Source organism: Spea bombifrons, chromosome 5 (assembly GCF_027358695.1).
Source record: "Spea bombifrons isolate aSpeBom1 chromosome 5, aSpeBom1.2.pri, whole genome shotgun sequence".
Classification (NCBI taxonomy): domain Eukaryota; kingdom Metazoa; phylum Chordata; class Amphibia; order Anura; family Pelobatidae; genus Spea; species Spea bombifrons.
Genome location: NC_071091.1, coordinates 20,040,063 through 20,057,374, shown reverse-complemented (window position 1 = coordinate 20,057,374; position 17,312 = coordinate 20,040,063). Strand labels below are relative to the sequence as shown.

At 40.3% G+C, this 17,312-nt stretch overlaps 1 protein-coding gene across 2 annotated transcripts; it reads left to right on the top strand.

Moving 5' to 3' along the window:
* Positions 1–69: 69 nt before the first annotated feature.
* ANKMY2 (ankyrin repeat and MYND domain containing 2) lies at positions 70–15,148 on the top strand. 2 transcript variants are annotated; one of them, XM_053467483.1, is made up of 10 exons: positions 70–249; positions 2,751–2,815; positions 7,519–7,657; positions 9,427–9,525; positions 10,453–10,613; positions 11,559–11,773; positions 12,519–12,654; positions 13,031–13,159; positions 13,585–13,723; positions 14,873–15,148. In XM_053467483.1, exons 1-10 carry the CDS (start codon positions 186–188, stop codon positions 15,067–15,069), a joined length of 1,344 nt encoding a protein of 447 aa, XP_053323458.1. In that variant the 5' UTR covers positions 70–185; the 3' UTR covers positions 15,070–15,148. The 2 variants fall into 2 exon arrangements, with proteins under 2 accessions (XP_053323458.1, XP_053323459.1); XM_053467484.1 differs by lacking the exon at positions 14,873–15,148 and adding an exon at positions 13,928–14,053.
* Positions 15,149–17,312: the final 2,164 nt, after the last annotated feature.

Sequence of the window (17,312 nt, the reverse complement as noted above, 5' to 3'; positions counted from 1 at the left end):
TATACCCTATAATTTGGTTTGCCCGTGAGCAGACTCAGGATGTAGGTTCGGGGTTGCTTTTGCCAGTAGTTGCAATGGCTGCCGTGATGTGAGGGATGCGCTAGTCCCAGACGCCGACTATAACCGTTAATATCGTGTATTATTCGCATAGAGTCTCACCGACGACTATCGCTGCTGCTCACGCCATGGCTCCAAAAAAAGGAGACCTAACCGAGGAGGAGAAGGAGCTGATCGGAGTCATAGCAAAAGGTGGGGGTGCCTGCAGGTCATGGGGCCACTGGGATCAGTATATCATCTGTACAGGGCTTTATTCACTAAAGGGGGAAGTTGTGTTTCAGCTCCTTAACTTCACTATACATTTATTAAGACCTTCCTAATAAGCTTCTCCTGTAAGAAGACATTGGCTGCTCCTGTATAATGTATAGGTAATCTGTTAATTTCTTCAAAGGCTCTTCACATATTGAAATATACATTGTACGGGGTCAGCTAGGCTCTTCATAATGGAGAGACTTCATCGTTAAGTGAGAGTGTTAAACCCACAGCTCTCCCTTTAGTGAATATGTAATTATGATATATGAAGAGCAGCCTCTATCCCTCAAGCATCCAGAAACCGGACAGAAAGGATTCTTTCCTCTTTCTTCTCAGAAATTCCCGAGAGGCTCTAGAAGACACCACGATGTTCTTTCTTTCTTCTTTCTCAGCGATAATTCATTCTTTTCTCTGTGTGTTTATGTAATGATGTCCTACAGCAAGCCAGGAGAGCAACATATATAACCGCTTAACAAAGCTAGAATCCATCATGTACACAGCGGGTTTTGCATATATTTGCCTGTGATGACGAGCTGATGGTCATGACTTATGGGCCCTACAAGAACACAGAAGTCTGTAACACTCTGTGTATCGCAATTACACTATTATCCATTTACTTCGTGGTAGAGCTTCACTTACCTTGTGTGAGGTTGTTGGCACGGTACTAGTTCTTAAGTGTGGCATGTCGGAGAGCCGTAAGAAGGGGTCTTGCCGCTTGGGGCAAGGACGTGCTCTGCGTTGACGTCACATCCACTTCCATAAAGCACAAGGAGGAACGTGGCATTGCTGTTGGGTGACTCAAGTGCCACCCTCAACTCTCGCACCATCAAAGTCACAGTCCTTCATGGCCAACCCAAGCTCCAAGTCTAGCGGACTCCGGAAGCTGGGAATCTACTGCCAGAAAAGTTGGTTTTTGTTTTGGCTTTCCATTGTGTTCACCCTTTCTTTTCTATATGTCATCAAGAGAATGACTAAGACATACCTAAAGGAGTCATTATCCTAATGGGCATCTCATTCCATTGTGCCCCCATGCTTGGGCTCAGGATTGCCTTTCCATGCCTTAGTAGCCTACTGTGCCAAACCATAGAAGTGGGAAGGCGGTGGCTTTGGCGATTTTGCAGAAACTTCAGGTTTTTATCCGTAAACAGGTTTTTTTTTTTTTGTTTTTTTTCTGAGATCCTACATTAAATCCCAAATAAATGTGGTGAATTAGAGCTCCTTTTGTTAAATCACGTTTGTTAATTAGTGAATTAATGTAGAATTTGATGCATTTGACTTAAAAGCTTGAGGTTGCAAGATATTCCGAATAATGGAAAGCGTTGAGCTTCGGGGGTTTCTTATTCCTCTTGTTTTATACTCTGGCATCTGCAAGCTTTTCCTTGTTGGGAAATGGCCGCGTTGAGGGAAAGGTGTTGAGTTTGACGTAATGGATATGAAATCTGCACGGTAAGCCGCACTAGAAATAATTAAAGAGATAATCTGCGGTGATTGTAACGAGGCTCAGCAGAAAGCAGATAAGCTCAGCTTCTGTAATAATTGGGGAGATGGTAAAATCAGACTGCCTCGTTACTAATCCTCTGTTAACGCTTACAAACCCAGAATGTGGTTTGTCTGAGCATTGGAAACGTCTGGCTCTCTGTAGACCACGTCCATGACCTTCTTTTAATGTAGGTTACACTTAATATGAAGCAACGTATTAACTTAATATCCTTTTCTATGGTCTTGGAACTATATGAATAATATCCTACTTATTAATATAACATTGCAGTGTATATATATATGAATATCCCAGGAGCAAAGCATTTAGTTTAGTCTGTAGATGAATTGTATATTGGGTGGGATTATTCTTTATACAGCTTTATGCCCAGTGGTTTATTCTGGCCTAGACCTAGGAGGCAGCAGGTTCAGGGTGGGCACCCTTTTGGGTGGTCTGGCTCCCTGTAGCACCACTGTAAAGTGGGTCGGTTAAAAGGGAGATCGCTGATCTTCCCCACTGACCCTCTAACACTATGGAGGACTGTTCAGAGTCGACACGGTCTCCATTGTTCACCTCCACCTGCCACCACGCTCGGATATGTAAATAGTGCAGCACAGTGGGTGACTGGCGCAGCTACCCTCTGTTAGGCCTGGGGCAGCACCAAGAAAGACGCCACTGCCTATGCCACTAAACCCGCTTCATCGTAAACTCCGACCATCAGCCGGAGCCAGTTGAGCCGATCAGTGCCATCTATGTACTCTTTTCGCACGATGATTGATTGGTAAAACTTCTGCACCCTAATCCCGTTAACGAGCCATTGTTACTGCTGCTCTAATTCATACTAAAATGGAGGGATGATGGTTACAATTTATCTTTATTTTAACACTTCGTTTGGAAGCGATCCTTTTACTTCTTCTGTATGTTATAATAGCGGTGCTTAATAGTTACTTATTTGGTTCCACAGGTACCATCCAGGAAGCAGGAAGGCTTTTGGGCAGTAAGGATGTCCGTGTCAATTGTGTGGATGAGGTAAGCGTTATGATCCTTCCAAGCCGTAACAATAACATATTTCTCCTTCAGCGAGACACTTGGATCAAAAAGCCTTTCCATCGAAGACCCCCCACAGCATCTATTGTGAGAACCTCTGACTAGCGTCTGATCAGTACATCTCTGACACCTTTCTTGGGTCTTAATTTCAGTTACTGTGTGATGTCCGCGCTATTCAATCCTTTCATGAAACTTTGGCCTGTTTGGTGGCCATGATGACCAAGGTTCCAACTTATTGAAGTTAACACATCAGTTACACTTGCACAGCCGCCTTATGATATAATATTGGCGTGTGCCAATTGAAATGAAATGCAAAATGAAAATTCTGAACCAAAACCGAAAATTCAGCATTTGCTTGGCCGAAACCGAAAATGACCTTAAAAAAAAACAAAACAAAACAAAAAAAACCACACTTTAACCCCTTAAGGACCGGGCTCATTTTTCGTTTTCTACCCTGTGGGACCGAGGCTGTTTTGACACTTTTGTGGTGCTTGTGTTCAGGTGTAATTTTCTCCTCACCCATTTAGTGTACCCACATAAGTTATATATTGTTTTTTTCAGGACAAGATGGGCTTTCTTCAGATACCATTATTTTGATCGTATCATCTTATTTACTATAAAAAAAATAAAAAAAACATGGTGAAAAATTGAAAAAAAAGACATTTTATGACTTTTATTTGAAAAATCTTTTACTCACCTAAAAAAGCAAGTAAAAAAACTAGCTAAATAGATTCTACTACTTGTCCTGAGTTTAGAGATACCCAATGTTTTTATGTTTTTTTGCTGTTTTTTGTACGTTATAGGGCAATAAGTACAAGCAGCGTTTTATGATTTCCAAATCTTTTTTAACAAATCTGGTCATTCTGCCTACATCTCCTCTTTGGAACATCTTTGAAGCCGGTTACCTCAATTTAACCCCCTCAAACCATATATTTTTGAAAACTAGACACCCCAGGGTATTCCAAATGCTGTTATTTTAACCCTTTCCATGCACCAATTATACAACTACACTTTGTCAAACTTTGTAATAGTAATTTTTTTTATTTTTTTTCCACACAAATTGTACTTTAGTTATAGATATACAGGTTCTGGTATATGTCACTATCAAACAACACCCCAATGTGTGTTCAGGAACATCTCCTGAGTACAGCGATACCCCACATGCATGGGTTTGTCAGATTGTTTGGCTGGTAAAAGGCTACTTTTGGGGCATGCGTAATTCAGGTGGTCATTTGGTCATTCTGCCTCCATCTCCTCTTTGGAATATCTTTGAAGCCGGTTAACTCAATTTAACCCATTCAAACCATATATTTTGGAAAACTAGACACCCCAGGGTATTCCGAATGCTGTTATTTTAACCCTTTCCATGCACCAATTATAGAACTACACTTTGTCAAACTTTGTAATAGTAATTTTTTTCACACAAATTGTACTTTAGTTATAGATATACAGGTTCTGGTATATGTCACTGTCAAACAACCCCCCAATATGTGTGCAGGAACATCTCCTGAGTGCAGTGATACCCGACATGCATGGGTTTGTCGGGTTGTTTCAGATTTAAAATGCCACATTTGGGAAGTGCGCTTTTTTTCTCCATTTTGGTCAGTCTGTACCTATGCCCTATCTGTGAGCTAGGCCACTCCAATTTACCCCATCAGCCATTTTTTTATATATTAGACACCCCTTGGGTATTTGAAGTGCTTTTATTTTAACTCTTTGAGATTTTTGAGAAATTTTAGCACTTGCTCAAAATAATAAACTTTATTTTTTTATTTTTTTTATTTTTTTAATACTTTTTTTATATTTTTTTTACACATTTTGCTGGTACTGGATGGTTCATCTAGTGACATCACTGCATAATTATTTTTAAATGTTAGCACATTTTTTTTGTTTTTTTTTTTCCATTTTTTTTTTTTATTATTTTTTTTTTTTGAATATTTTACTAATCACATAGTGATTAGAAAGCTGGGCTCCATTGACTTGCATGGTTGAATGCAGTACCTGTATTCAACCAGCAAGTGGAGCCAGTTCTCTAGAGGGTCTGGAGACCATCTAGCAAAGTTTTTCTTGTTTGTTTTTTTTACAGAGCGGCGGCCATCTTACTTGATGGCGAAGATCACCGGTAGCTGCGGCTGTGACCGCTCTCCGGAGCGGTCACAGCCCACCTAAAGGTAAGTGTTTGGTGTCGCTGGATGCCTCCTGATCGAGGCATTCCAGCGACACCATTTAAGTTTAGGAGGCGATCGTTGATCGCCTCCTAAACGCTTTTAAAACGGGCGTCCGCCGCCATACAATGTATGGCGGCTGTTGACGCCCCGGGGAGGGGCCAGACATGGCCCCCGATGCCGATCTCGGCCTTGCTGAATGCCTCGACATCGAGGCATTGCAGCAAGGCCGTTTAAGCGAAGAAAGTGATCCTTGATCACTTTCTAAGCTTATTTAACTTTTTGACGGTTCAGGACCGTCAAAGGTCATTTAGTGACCTTCTTGTCATGACGGTCCTGAACCGGCAAAGGTCGCGAAGGGGTTAATTAAAAGTAAATAACACCAAAATTAGACAAAAAAATTCAACAATATTAATAAAAATATATTTTATTAACCGCAATCACACTCCTATCATGCCCAGACAACCAGTACATGTTGGAACCTGAGCATGATAGGAGTGTGATTGCTGTTTCACCCACTTGCCTGAACTGCAGATCTCTCTCACAGATTCCCGCAGGGGCCCTGTCGCTTCCCTCTGTGTTGCTTGCACTCTGTCCCAACAACTTCTCTTGTCCTGCCCAGGGGAAGCAGGAGCGGAGCAGGGTCATGTGATGTGAGATAAATTCACGTGACTGCTGGGTTCCTGCTTCCCCTGGCTGGTACAAGAGACGCTGCTCGCACACTGGGTCAGAAATGCAGCTCAGACGTTGTTAATGGTGTAAATGGCCATTGTAGCTGGAAACTGATTTTTAATGGAATAACTTCATAGGCGTACAGATGCCCTTTATCACTCCTGTGTTCCAATAGCACGTTGTGCTCGCTAATCCAAGTTTAGGTTTAAAAGGCCGATTGATGTAAAAAAAAAAAAAAAAATCACTTTGCAATTCTATCACACAGCTAGAAATGTCCTTGTTTTCAATGAAAACGGCTAAGTGACCCTAAACTTTAGGCCAGTAGTGTATATCACTTGAGATGGATGCTTTGTTCAGGTTCCTACCAACACACCCAACACACCCCGACATTGGCAAGTATTACTGAAACTAATTACATTAAGTAATTACATTTTAAGTAGACGGTAGAAGATTATATTCCACATTTAAAGTTGTTTTTCATTCTTGCTGTCATCATGCCGAGCGCAGCCTGTTTTCCGTTATAGATAGCATTCTGACATATGTTCCAAGATTAAAGTCTCAAATGAGCATTTATTATGTCTAGCGCTCCGAAAGATGTGCTTCGTTCCTATGGCAACGTGGAAGCCGGGGAGTACAAGAAGTCTGCCGCGTGCTGACCACTCATTTTTCTACCAAATAAAGGCAATTTACCTGTCTATTTAAAGACTTTAAGATGAAACCTGCGGTGATGTGACAGCTGGGCTTTCTCTGTGCAGATAGAATATGGGTCCATAGGAACGATTTTCTTGCTATTACACACAGAACAGATTTTTATTTACTTAATTTTTGGCTGATGTCAGTGTTCTGATTATGTTTTACGTTAAGCCACATACCGGCTCACACAAAGACTGTAGACCACCTTGATCACGCAATCAAGGACACTTTACTTATCCTCCAGAAGAAATAAGTTTATGGAGCGGCCAGTTTGTCGAAGCAATAGACAATAGATGGAAGCCATTCAGCTGTTTATCGTGCAGTGAGCAAGACCACAAGATCACAGATGATTCATGCGCTGTTTGGTGGACCTTGTTTCCTGCTTTTGCAGAACATTAATCCTTCCATGAATCCTTTAAGTAGGCACAGCTGGCTTCGAGTTCAGACTGATCCTTACGGTTTGTAGCTAGGGAAGGTTTAGAAGTCTCTAGGATGACCGTCCTCATTAACGTTCTGCACAGTCAGAAGCGTAACCCCATGGTCTGCCACGATCCTCCATGTTTAGCAATTTAGTATAACGTTGGTGACCCACAATGATGGGTAATGGGGGTGACAGGTGAGTACCGTGAGGATGTTCATCGTGCTGGGGAGGGGAGAGGGGGTTGAAAGGAGAGGCCGGTTCGGGGTGAAATGGAGAGGGGTTGCTGGGTTCAAGGGGGGCTGTTTGTAATGGAAACGGGTGTAAACGGGACGGGATGGATCATTCACTGAGCCTCATCCCGTTGGCCTTTGGCAGAGTTCCAAAATGTGGAGGGCTAGGAAATTTATTTCTCTGCCTTCTGGGAATTCAGCCTCATAAACGCATACTTTACAACAGAGGCCTAAGAGTGTGAGTGAGCCGAGGAAGACGCTTTGACAATATTTAAAATATTTCATCTGAAATTGACTGAATTTTTTCAATTTTTGTAGTAGTAAGTCCTTTCAGCGTGTGAAACCAAGTCTTTTTATTTGCTTATTTTTAACGGGAGCTAACGCAGTCTGAGTGGAAGAAACGGCACGGGGTATTAATACCTGTTTTTACAAACGCTGTATTGAGTTTTTGTTTCCATAAAACACTTCTTTTTAAATTTATTTTCTCTTGTTTTTATTTTGCAGCATGGGATGACTCCGCTGATGCACGCCGCATACAAAGGCAAAGCCGATATGTGTAAACTATTGTTGCAACACGGAGCGGACGTGAATTGTAATGAGCACGAGCATGGATACACGGCCCTGATGTTCGCTGGTCTTTCAGGTATCAGGGGACTTGCTTTTTTTCCTTTTTTGATTTTTGTGGAACGGTTACCCAGCGTGGCACCTTCATGGGGCACCGCTAGAGGGACTAGATGTTGCGTGGAAATAGTGTGAGATGCATCACAGCTCCAGCACCGTCCAAAGGCTTGGGATCAAAGAAGAACACTTCTAGCTGTAACTTAATTGCAAAAAGGTTGTTTCATGATCAACCTTGGATTAGCGAACACAACGTGCCATTGGAACACAGGAGTGATAAAGGGCCTCTGTATGTCTATCAAGAGATTCCATTAAAAATCAGCCACGATATTCATATACATCATTAACCCTGTCTACGCTGGATTTCTGATCCATTTGATATTTTAATGGACAGAATTTGTGGTTCTTCCAAAAATAAGGACATTTGTGAGTGACCCCAAACTTTTGAACAGTAGCAGGTGGTACCTGGTGTAACATGACTGAGCCCAGGTGTCAGTTGTTGGTGTCCAAGACCAATAATGATTTTGCCATCATTATTACAGGTCCTTGAACTTGCCTTTTATGTGCTAGACAGGCACCTTTATATATATATTTTTATTGTTGTACTTTGCCTTTAGCGTTATAATAAATTGAAAACGGCAGCATTATTTTGTCCAGCCCAGTAATTTTGAAAGGACGCGGAGATGCTTATGATTTAAAAGCAGCAGATCTGAAAAGGTGAGAAAAGAAACGGTAGTGTACTTTTACTCTTCTGCTAGGAAAGAAGACTGAATATGCAGAAAGAATTAGATTTTATTAATCACGTCTTTAGAAATAGTTTTTATAGATAGAAAAGCTAAATAAATGTGAAATTATCTCCAACTGACCAGGCCTGTTTTATGACAAATACAAAGTTGCTAAATAGGCTACATCCAAAATTCAACCAGCCTCTTCAATCATCTCATCCTCCTCCAAGAAGCCCCCTCCCGCTGTCTCGCTTCCCCCTCCACCACCGAATAGATTGTCAGCTCATAAGATCTCCTCCTGCACCAGTGTGTGCTAATGCCATTTATTTTAATGTAACCGTGCTATAGAAATAAATGGGTTTACATATATAGCTGTTTACATACGCAAATATTTCATGGGGCAGCAGAGTGGACCCACCGCTCGTAAAAGAACGATGTGCTTTCTTGACAAATAGGTTCACATGCAGCATTCGCCAAGCCGCCCTGTCGTCCTTATTGTGGTTGTGTCTTTTTTGTGAACACACAAGTATTGGTGAAATCTTCTCTCACTCCCAAGTAATCGAGGATAACTAATATCCCAGCTCCGTTTCCTGCTTTGTTTACTGTCACAATCATCGCTACCCGCAAGCAGCACTGCTTGCCCTGAGAAAGCACAAGCAGGTTTTGCAAGCTTTTTGCAAATTAAGCCATATTTCTTGTGTTTAACCCCTTAAGTACCAGTGCTTTTGTCATTCTACTCAATTATTGTAGCATGTATGTGTTTTTGTTTTTTTTCTTCTCAGAAGAAGTAGGGTTTTCTTTTAAGACAATATTCATATATGTAGGTGGGGGGGGTTGTTGAATGGATACAATGTATCTGTTATACAGATGTATCAATAGTAAATGCAGTTAAATATAAAAAATAATTTAACCACTTAGGGTCAAATAGGATGTTTTTAATAATATACCGATTTAATGTATTACTAAACATCATATTTTATGTCTACGCAAGCCATTTCCTATTACATGCCTGCTCTGATTGATGTTATGAAGTGTAACAGTTAACCTACTATTTTTCTTGTTAAAACAGGTAAGAAAGACATTGTTTGGATGATGTTAGAGGCTGGCGCAGACACCGATGCCGTAAATTCTGTTGGAAGAACAGCCGCGCAAATGGCTGCTTTTGTAGGTAATTTTGAAAACCTCTGTTTTTCTCTTTTAACCCCCATCATGGGCTGCTGACAAATGCAAATTATCATCGCATATCCAAAACAATCTCTTCCCTCTGCTCCAGCAGTGGGGATCCCTTATTTCAGCTGCCAATAGAGGGATTCAAGTAAATTCCCCTCTACCGATTATACAAATTGTACCAAAGAAGAGAGTTCTGAAGTCCTAGAAGCTTATATGATCCTAAATATTATTCTGCAGCTAAGCTGTATCCATTGTCTATTTCCCTTGTACAATGTGTTATTGCTGAGAACAGCGCTGCTACCCCCTTCCTGAGCTGCCAACATGCTGACGGGCAGCTACCGGGGCCGATGTACATGTCTGGGCATACGTGCACCGAGCATGGTACTGATGCCTGAATCATCAAAATGCTGACCGCTTTGCTGGGGAATGTTATCAGTGGACTAAATAGTTGGTAAAATATGGGCATTGCTACCCCTTCATTAAGTAAAGTGTGTTTGTAAGATATATATATATATATATATATTAATATATGCGCAGTGTTTCTTTGAAGGGCGAATGATTTCTGGTTTTATCCCTGCTTGGGAAATTGGCAAATGATCCTGAAACGACTATTTCTCATAAAGTGAAATTTATACACACATTCTTGATTGTGATTTTATGTAATCTGCAGTCATCCCTAATTGTTAAGCCTGATGATAAAATGTGAATAGTATAGGTTGCTGTCCCTGAGTTGCTGTCCCCCTGTACCAGCACAATCCACAACTGGATTGTTGCATCGTTTAGTTTTTTTTTTTTTGCGATGGACCAGCACAGATTAGGAAACGTTTGGCAGTCCCTTCACCATTTCGCTCCAGGGTTTTTGTATGGACCAAATATGCTGCTCTTTACATTGCTTGTGTAAATTAAATGTACTTCTCCATTTCAGGCCAGCACGACTGTGTGACTGTAATCAACAATTTTTACCCTCGGGACAAATTGGACTATTATACCAAACCACAAGGATTAAACAAAGAAGCCAAGCTACCTGTAAAGCTGGCTGGTCCTTTATACAAAATTATTACGACTACAAACCTCCATCCGGTCAAGGTAAGATATGCTTTAAAGTTAAAGGTCGCGTTGGATGGGAGATGAAGGGGTTAAATCTGAATGTGAATTGTGTAAAACCATTGGGCACATTCACGGAAAGCACATATGGCGGTGGCTGCTGGTGAAGTAAGTAAGGAAGCAGCGCTTCCGAGTGAAGCTAATAGAAACACGTCATTTGATGGCAGATAAGAACCGCTCGCCCCATCTTGTCTGCCCAAGTTTCCTGATGTAAAGACTCGGACCCTAATCCATCCTTGGTCTTGTCTTAGATTCAGGATAGTCATATGCCTATCCTATGCACGTTACAATTCCCTTACTATATCTGCATCAATGACTTCTGCTGGCAGGCTGTTCCACGTATCTACGCTCCCTAAATAAAGTAATACTTTAAATGATGACCTCATGTTTTATAACCTTGGGGATATGTGCAAAGAGCCACAACTTTTGGCCACAAACTGGTTCTTTTAGTGATATCGATGGAAAACGTAATGTCTCAGGAAGATATCCGAGTCACTTGTATTCTATTCTTGTAAGAGTAATGGTCGTATCAAGTCAAGTGTAGTTGGCACCGTCATCACGCGTGTGACATAGAAACTGCCGTTCAACCTTGGCCTTCAAAACTCAGAATAGCTTTAATATTACAGAAACCATAACTGTATTCTTTTTATTTTACATCATTATTGTCGGACTCCTCTTGTGTGTCGGGTCCTTCTGAGCCGGGTACATTGTACCTCCGTGTTTCGCTGTCGCGAACATGCGCACCCCCTCCCCGCTGTGTAACCGAGCAGGGTCTATTGTTGCTGTACAAAGAACGCTAATAACCATTATGGACTGCAGCGGCTGAATGTTATGTGGGCGAACACAGCTAACGTTATCCTTTGATCTTAAAAAGGGAAATAAAAATGCTCCCATAAAGGCAGAATTCGGGATTTTGATATTTTTCAGATTGTGTTTCTGGTAAAAGAGAACCCGCTCTTGATGGAAGCCGACGCGCTCAAGAAATGCAGCACCGTGTTGGATCTCATTTGTGAAAAATGCATGAAACAGCAAGACATGAATGAAGTCTTGGCCATGAAAATGCACTACCTTAGTTGTGTGCTCCAGAAGTGCGCTACCTATTTACAGGATCAGGAAGACAAATTGGACACGTTTGTCAAAAGGTAGATTGTGTCGTTTAATGTCAAAAGGGGGCGAGTAGATGATACCAGTGAATTCCTAAAAATATATTTATATTTACCATCAAGGGACTGTGTTCTGCCATCAAAATAACCTATAGCCCCTCGCTATGATGTAAGCGTGTAATGCTCAGTGACAAAAGCAAGCAGCGTTTTGTTAAAGGCAAGTAACACACAACGTACGTTGGCTGTAATCTCGCTTTCACCTGTGTGGATTGCAATAATCTGGAAAATCATCCAATTTATCAATTTTCCATGCCTTTGGGTCTGAAGAGACGGCGGATTTTACTGAGAGAGGAGAGAGGTGGCTTCTTACGCATGCGTATCACTAAATACATTGAGAGCTTTCTTTCATGGTTTGTAATCTGTTATTAAAACGTGTAGGTTTATCTGTTTTTCTTCTAAATATGGGTATATGTGATTCAAAAATTAATCTTATTGTGGGGGCACAAACTATGATAAAACCGTTATGTCTGTGTCTTCGACCAGATCTTCAATTACATTGTCCATGTGACAATTGGCTACAAAAATACCTTGTAAAGAACAGTTTTTGTATAGAGTTCAAGCTCTGTTTTTACTTTCATTCATTTTGAGAATAGCCATTGACCGGAGTTTTGGGTGTTTGTTTTGGGCAGACGAGATGGGCCGCGTGGTTTTTATCTGCCATCGTAGTCTTTGTGTTTATTACTATTGTAACTAAAGATGTTCATATTTTTGTTTTGACCTTCAGTTTATTAAAAGGCAGGGAGACCGACTGCTTCCCGGTGTTCCAAGAAAAGTTCATCAGAGAAAGCATCCGGAAGTTCCCTTACTGCGAAGCCACGTTATTACAGCAGCTTGTGAGAAGCATCGCTCCCGTTGAAATCGTAAGCAGAACATTCTCCTTTTTGCTTTGAGACTTGGGTAACAGAGCATCTCTCTCAGCAGATCAATTAGGCTAAGTGTTATGGGAGTTGGATTCCGCTTATGGTCTTCCTGAGAGCACATCTTGCCTGTTCAAGTGGTGTTCGAAAGAGCCATAGTTTACAAAAGGAAATTGAAGGAAATTGTACATGAATGTAATACAAGGTGTGTGTAGACCTTGCAGGGGGTATTTTAGGTCAGTCTGTTACCGACATTATGAACTGGCTGTTATTTCCTTTCGGTTCCAGCTCTAAACATATAGTTTGTTAAACCGTAAAATGGTTGACGGCTTTATATTTTATAATTTCTTTCCGTCTTGTTCTTTTGTTTTTCTCTCAGGGCTGTGACCCCACTGCCTTCTCCGTCCTGACGCAAGCCATAACTGGCCAGATGGGCTTTGTGGATGCAGAATTCTGTACGACCTGTGGGGAAAAGGGTGCCGATAAACGATGTTCTGTGTGCAAACTGGTGAGACTTCTATGAAATGTCTGTTTGAAGCATTGCAGAATTAAGTTTTTATAAGATGCAGCGTATTATCTGGGATACACGTTTTATCGCCTTTAAATATCCAACTAACGGCTTGGCAATATTCTGTGACCACTCGAGTGGCTCCCAAACCTTTCCAGACACCGAGTGACTGCTGGTGACCCTGGGAAAGTGGCTTGTCGCTTCTCAGACTGATGCAGGAATTGGGGTAATAGTTTCTTTCCTCAAAGAGGAAGCCAAAGTTATTAAAGTTTGAGGACATTTCAATGAATAAAATTAATGCTTTATTTTTGAGGGGGCTTCTTGGTCTTAGAGAAAAGCTAAAGGCATGTAGTAGCTTTTTGTTTCTTTGTTCATTTAGTTATGTTTAGCAATGTAATTTTGTACAGTTTATGTATATTTCATAGGTGATCTACTGTGATCAAAACTGCCAAAAACTGCACTGGTTCGCACACAAGAAAATGTGTAAAATACTGAAGGAGAAGAGAGAGGCGCAGGAGCTGGAGGCTGCCAAGGAACAAAAGAGACAAGAGAAACTTAAGCAAGGTCGGGCTTTGCTGATGGCAAATAAAAGCCATTCTTGTGCCTAATATGTAGCTCTAACACCCAGACACATTGGGGCTTATGCATAAAAAACTATTGTAGTGTAAATGGGTAAAATTGGTGCAATCACCATAGCAACCAATGCTGTTTTTCTTACCGATTTTGCTCTCATTTTACACTGTATATTTGTTTGAGTTACTTATTTAGGGGGGAAAGGCCTGAGATATCCAAACTAATACCTGTTCCAGACCCGTATTAACCCATTGAGCACAATGTGCTTTGCTGATCCATTTGTTGGATGGGGTGCTTAGCGTTAACATTCAATTGAATTTGTATTTCCCTTTAGATTGCTGTCTTTGCTTATTACTGAAATATCTTAAAAATAAAAACTTTTCATTTCTTAGGAGCAGCGAATGCTTTTTTTTTTTTTTTTCCCAGCTTCGCTTGTTCCTTTGAATTTCTGGGAAATCAGCAGGAAATCATTAATTTGTACTCTGTTACCCGGCATCATAGTCAACCTTCCGAGATAGGCAGCTAATATAATCCTGCAAACATCTGCTTTTACAGTTTTTTTTTTTTTTTTTGTAATTTTTTTTTATTTAATTTTGCATTTTGCATGAGGTTTCACATTACAATCCAGCTATAGTTAACCTTTTCAGTGCCAGGAAGAGCAGGACATTAAGCCCAGTTTCTCGGTCCGTTTTTTCATTCACTCGATCACTTAGCGCTGCAGTACTAAAACGTGACCAGTTGTTTCATACAACGAGGCAAACTGTATTACCACAATTGTATTTGATCGGTAGTCAGCTGTACCCTCTTTTAAGCATTTACTTCCTACGTAGAGTGGTGGCGTTCCAACCTTTACCAAATGACACCATAGAGCTTCATGGAGTTTCTCTAAGACTTGTGTGTCAGCGTGCTTCCCGAAATTATTACCTGCTGCCTACGACAGGAAGACCTCCAGCCTCTGATAGGGAAAAGAATGTTCTATTGGCTAAATAGCAGACGTAGAATTGTTAATAAGGGTTAAAACATAAAACTTCATTTTATACACATCTGATTTTATTACATATCCAATATAGACATATAGAGATGTAAATGCATTTTTTTGTATTCATTATTTTGGTTACAAAAACTATAATCTTATTCTAGAAAAAGAAAAGGACGCGGCTTCTGAAGGCTCTCCTAGCCGTGACGCAGAAACCGCCAGTGAAGCCGTGACGGGTGCCTCACCCGCTAATCAAGAGGACCGTGAAGAAACCAAAGCGCCTTCCTCCAGCTCTCCTCTAGCAGATGACCTTCCTACTGAGACGAGTCTCCCACAAGGACCCAATGAGTCCGAGGAGTGATAAAGAACCTGCATAAAGCCGCTAATTTCTGTATTTGTTACATATGCTAAGATATGTGCATACAACTTGCCACCACAATACCTTGCTTATGCTAGAGCTTAACCAGCAATCGCCAGTGGGGCAACCAAGCAATGTGTTATTTTTTACGATGCTTGGAATTAAAGGAAATTATGACTGCATAAAGGAAATCCATGAGACCAAGCAAAGTATCAAAGGAAATAAAGACATGGTGTTATAATAATATATATCATATTATTATTATTATTATATATGGGAGATGTTATCTCAATCACCATTAGGACATGTGGGGTAAACAAAATCCAAAGTTATTTTATTATCGGGAGAACAGTGACCGATTGTAGTTGATTGTATGTAAAATTCCAGTACAGATTTTTGTGATAAATATTTAATCTATTTCTTCAACATTACAAATGCACTGTTTACATACTCGGTTTGTGCGTTAGTGAGACCCCCAGCAGTGGACGTGTTTCATATAATGTATGTAACGGTGTCCAAAAACTGCCAATAAAGCAAGATATTTTATAACGCTATTATGGTCTCTATGCATCTGTTTCCTTTGTTTTTTGTCAATACTTATTTTGTAGTTCAGTTGTTGAGGCCTTGAAGGGTTTATTCACTAAAAGTTATTGTTTCAACTCCCTCACTTCACTATGGACTATGAAGGGGGTGACACTGGCAGGTTTCTCCACCAAGGATGATTGGTTGGGCCCTCCATAATGCATATTTCAATAGCTGAAGAAATATTGATGATAAACTTATACAAGGCCAGCTCTTCTGGCAGCAGAGGCTCACTGTAATGAACAGTGATGTCCAGGAGTTGAACCCACAACTTAAACCCCAAAAAGTGTCACAAGCATCAGGCTTTTCATTTTCTATGAGGAACCTTAGCATATAACTTACACCTCTATTACCTGGCATACATTTGATAACTCGAAAGCTTCCCAAAATTATTAGTTATTTGAATTGGAAGTCATATCCATTATTTATTTTTTATTTTTAACAATTGGTACTTAAAGGTATAACTATAGAAGTCCCAAAAAGGTTCCAAAATGCTACGTTCTACCTCTATATGTATATATATATATATATCTATCTATATGTATATATACATATAGATATATATATATATATATATATTATAGACATGAAAAAGGTTCTCAGCTACTCCGATCGAAGATTAGGCATGTTTGCTTTTCCAGTCCTTATAATATGCTTCCAACAGACGGCGGCCATATTGATTACAGTTTGTTACCAAAAATTCACCCGTCTGGCTTCAAAATGTTAATAATAATTAAAGCCAGTTTTATTATTATGCCCCCTCTTTCTACCCTGATGGGCTTTTAAAAAATGTAAACCTCTTGTCTGCTTCTATGTTTTAATCATATTCTAACCAGCTGGAATGGAGCATCTCTGCAAGAACTTTAGCTTTGATAGAAAACAAGAAGACCTTTTCAAAAATAACACCATGACAATATGGCATTAGGTGCTGTAAACCTGTTATAGGTTCATATATTGTGTGTTTACACCATACTGTATAGGCATGCTCAGGGAATGTGTCTATACAGAAAGCTTACTGTCCTTTTTATTAAAAAGACAACACTTATAACACTGTTTATGATAAAATATGAACCGTGCTCATGAATAAAACATTTCTTCTCCTAATGCACGTAACTCGAGCCATTCGCGCTACAGTGATCATTCAATAACTACTAGCTGGAGAGATATCGCTTGCGTGATGTCTATTGAGAGCATGGAGCCGTATTATCCCCAATGTTCTAGGGATTGACAGAGGAGTTGGCTGTACAAACAACCTATCCTTTTTACGCTCCAACACCACACTGAATTCACACGACCCCTCGCTAGTATCTTAATGTAATATGCACAACATCAGGAAATCAAAAGGGTAATACTAATACACAGAACCATGCGTCTGTGGCTAATTTAAATGAGCAATATTAAAGAAATAAATATCACACAGTAGTGCACAGCGTTGTCCATATGGGGCCGCCAAAGACCTGCATTAAGCAACACACAACACTCCAGCAGTCTGTACAATTAGAGTGCAGGAGATACACCATCAATAAAAATATAACACAAGTGTTTCCAGATTTCAAATGAAATGTATTTATCACATGCTACTGGTTTAAATGGTAAATCGTTTTTCTTAACGCTGGAATGTATTTGCATTCTATAAATTAAATAACTTAAGTATTGTAAATAGC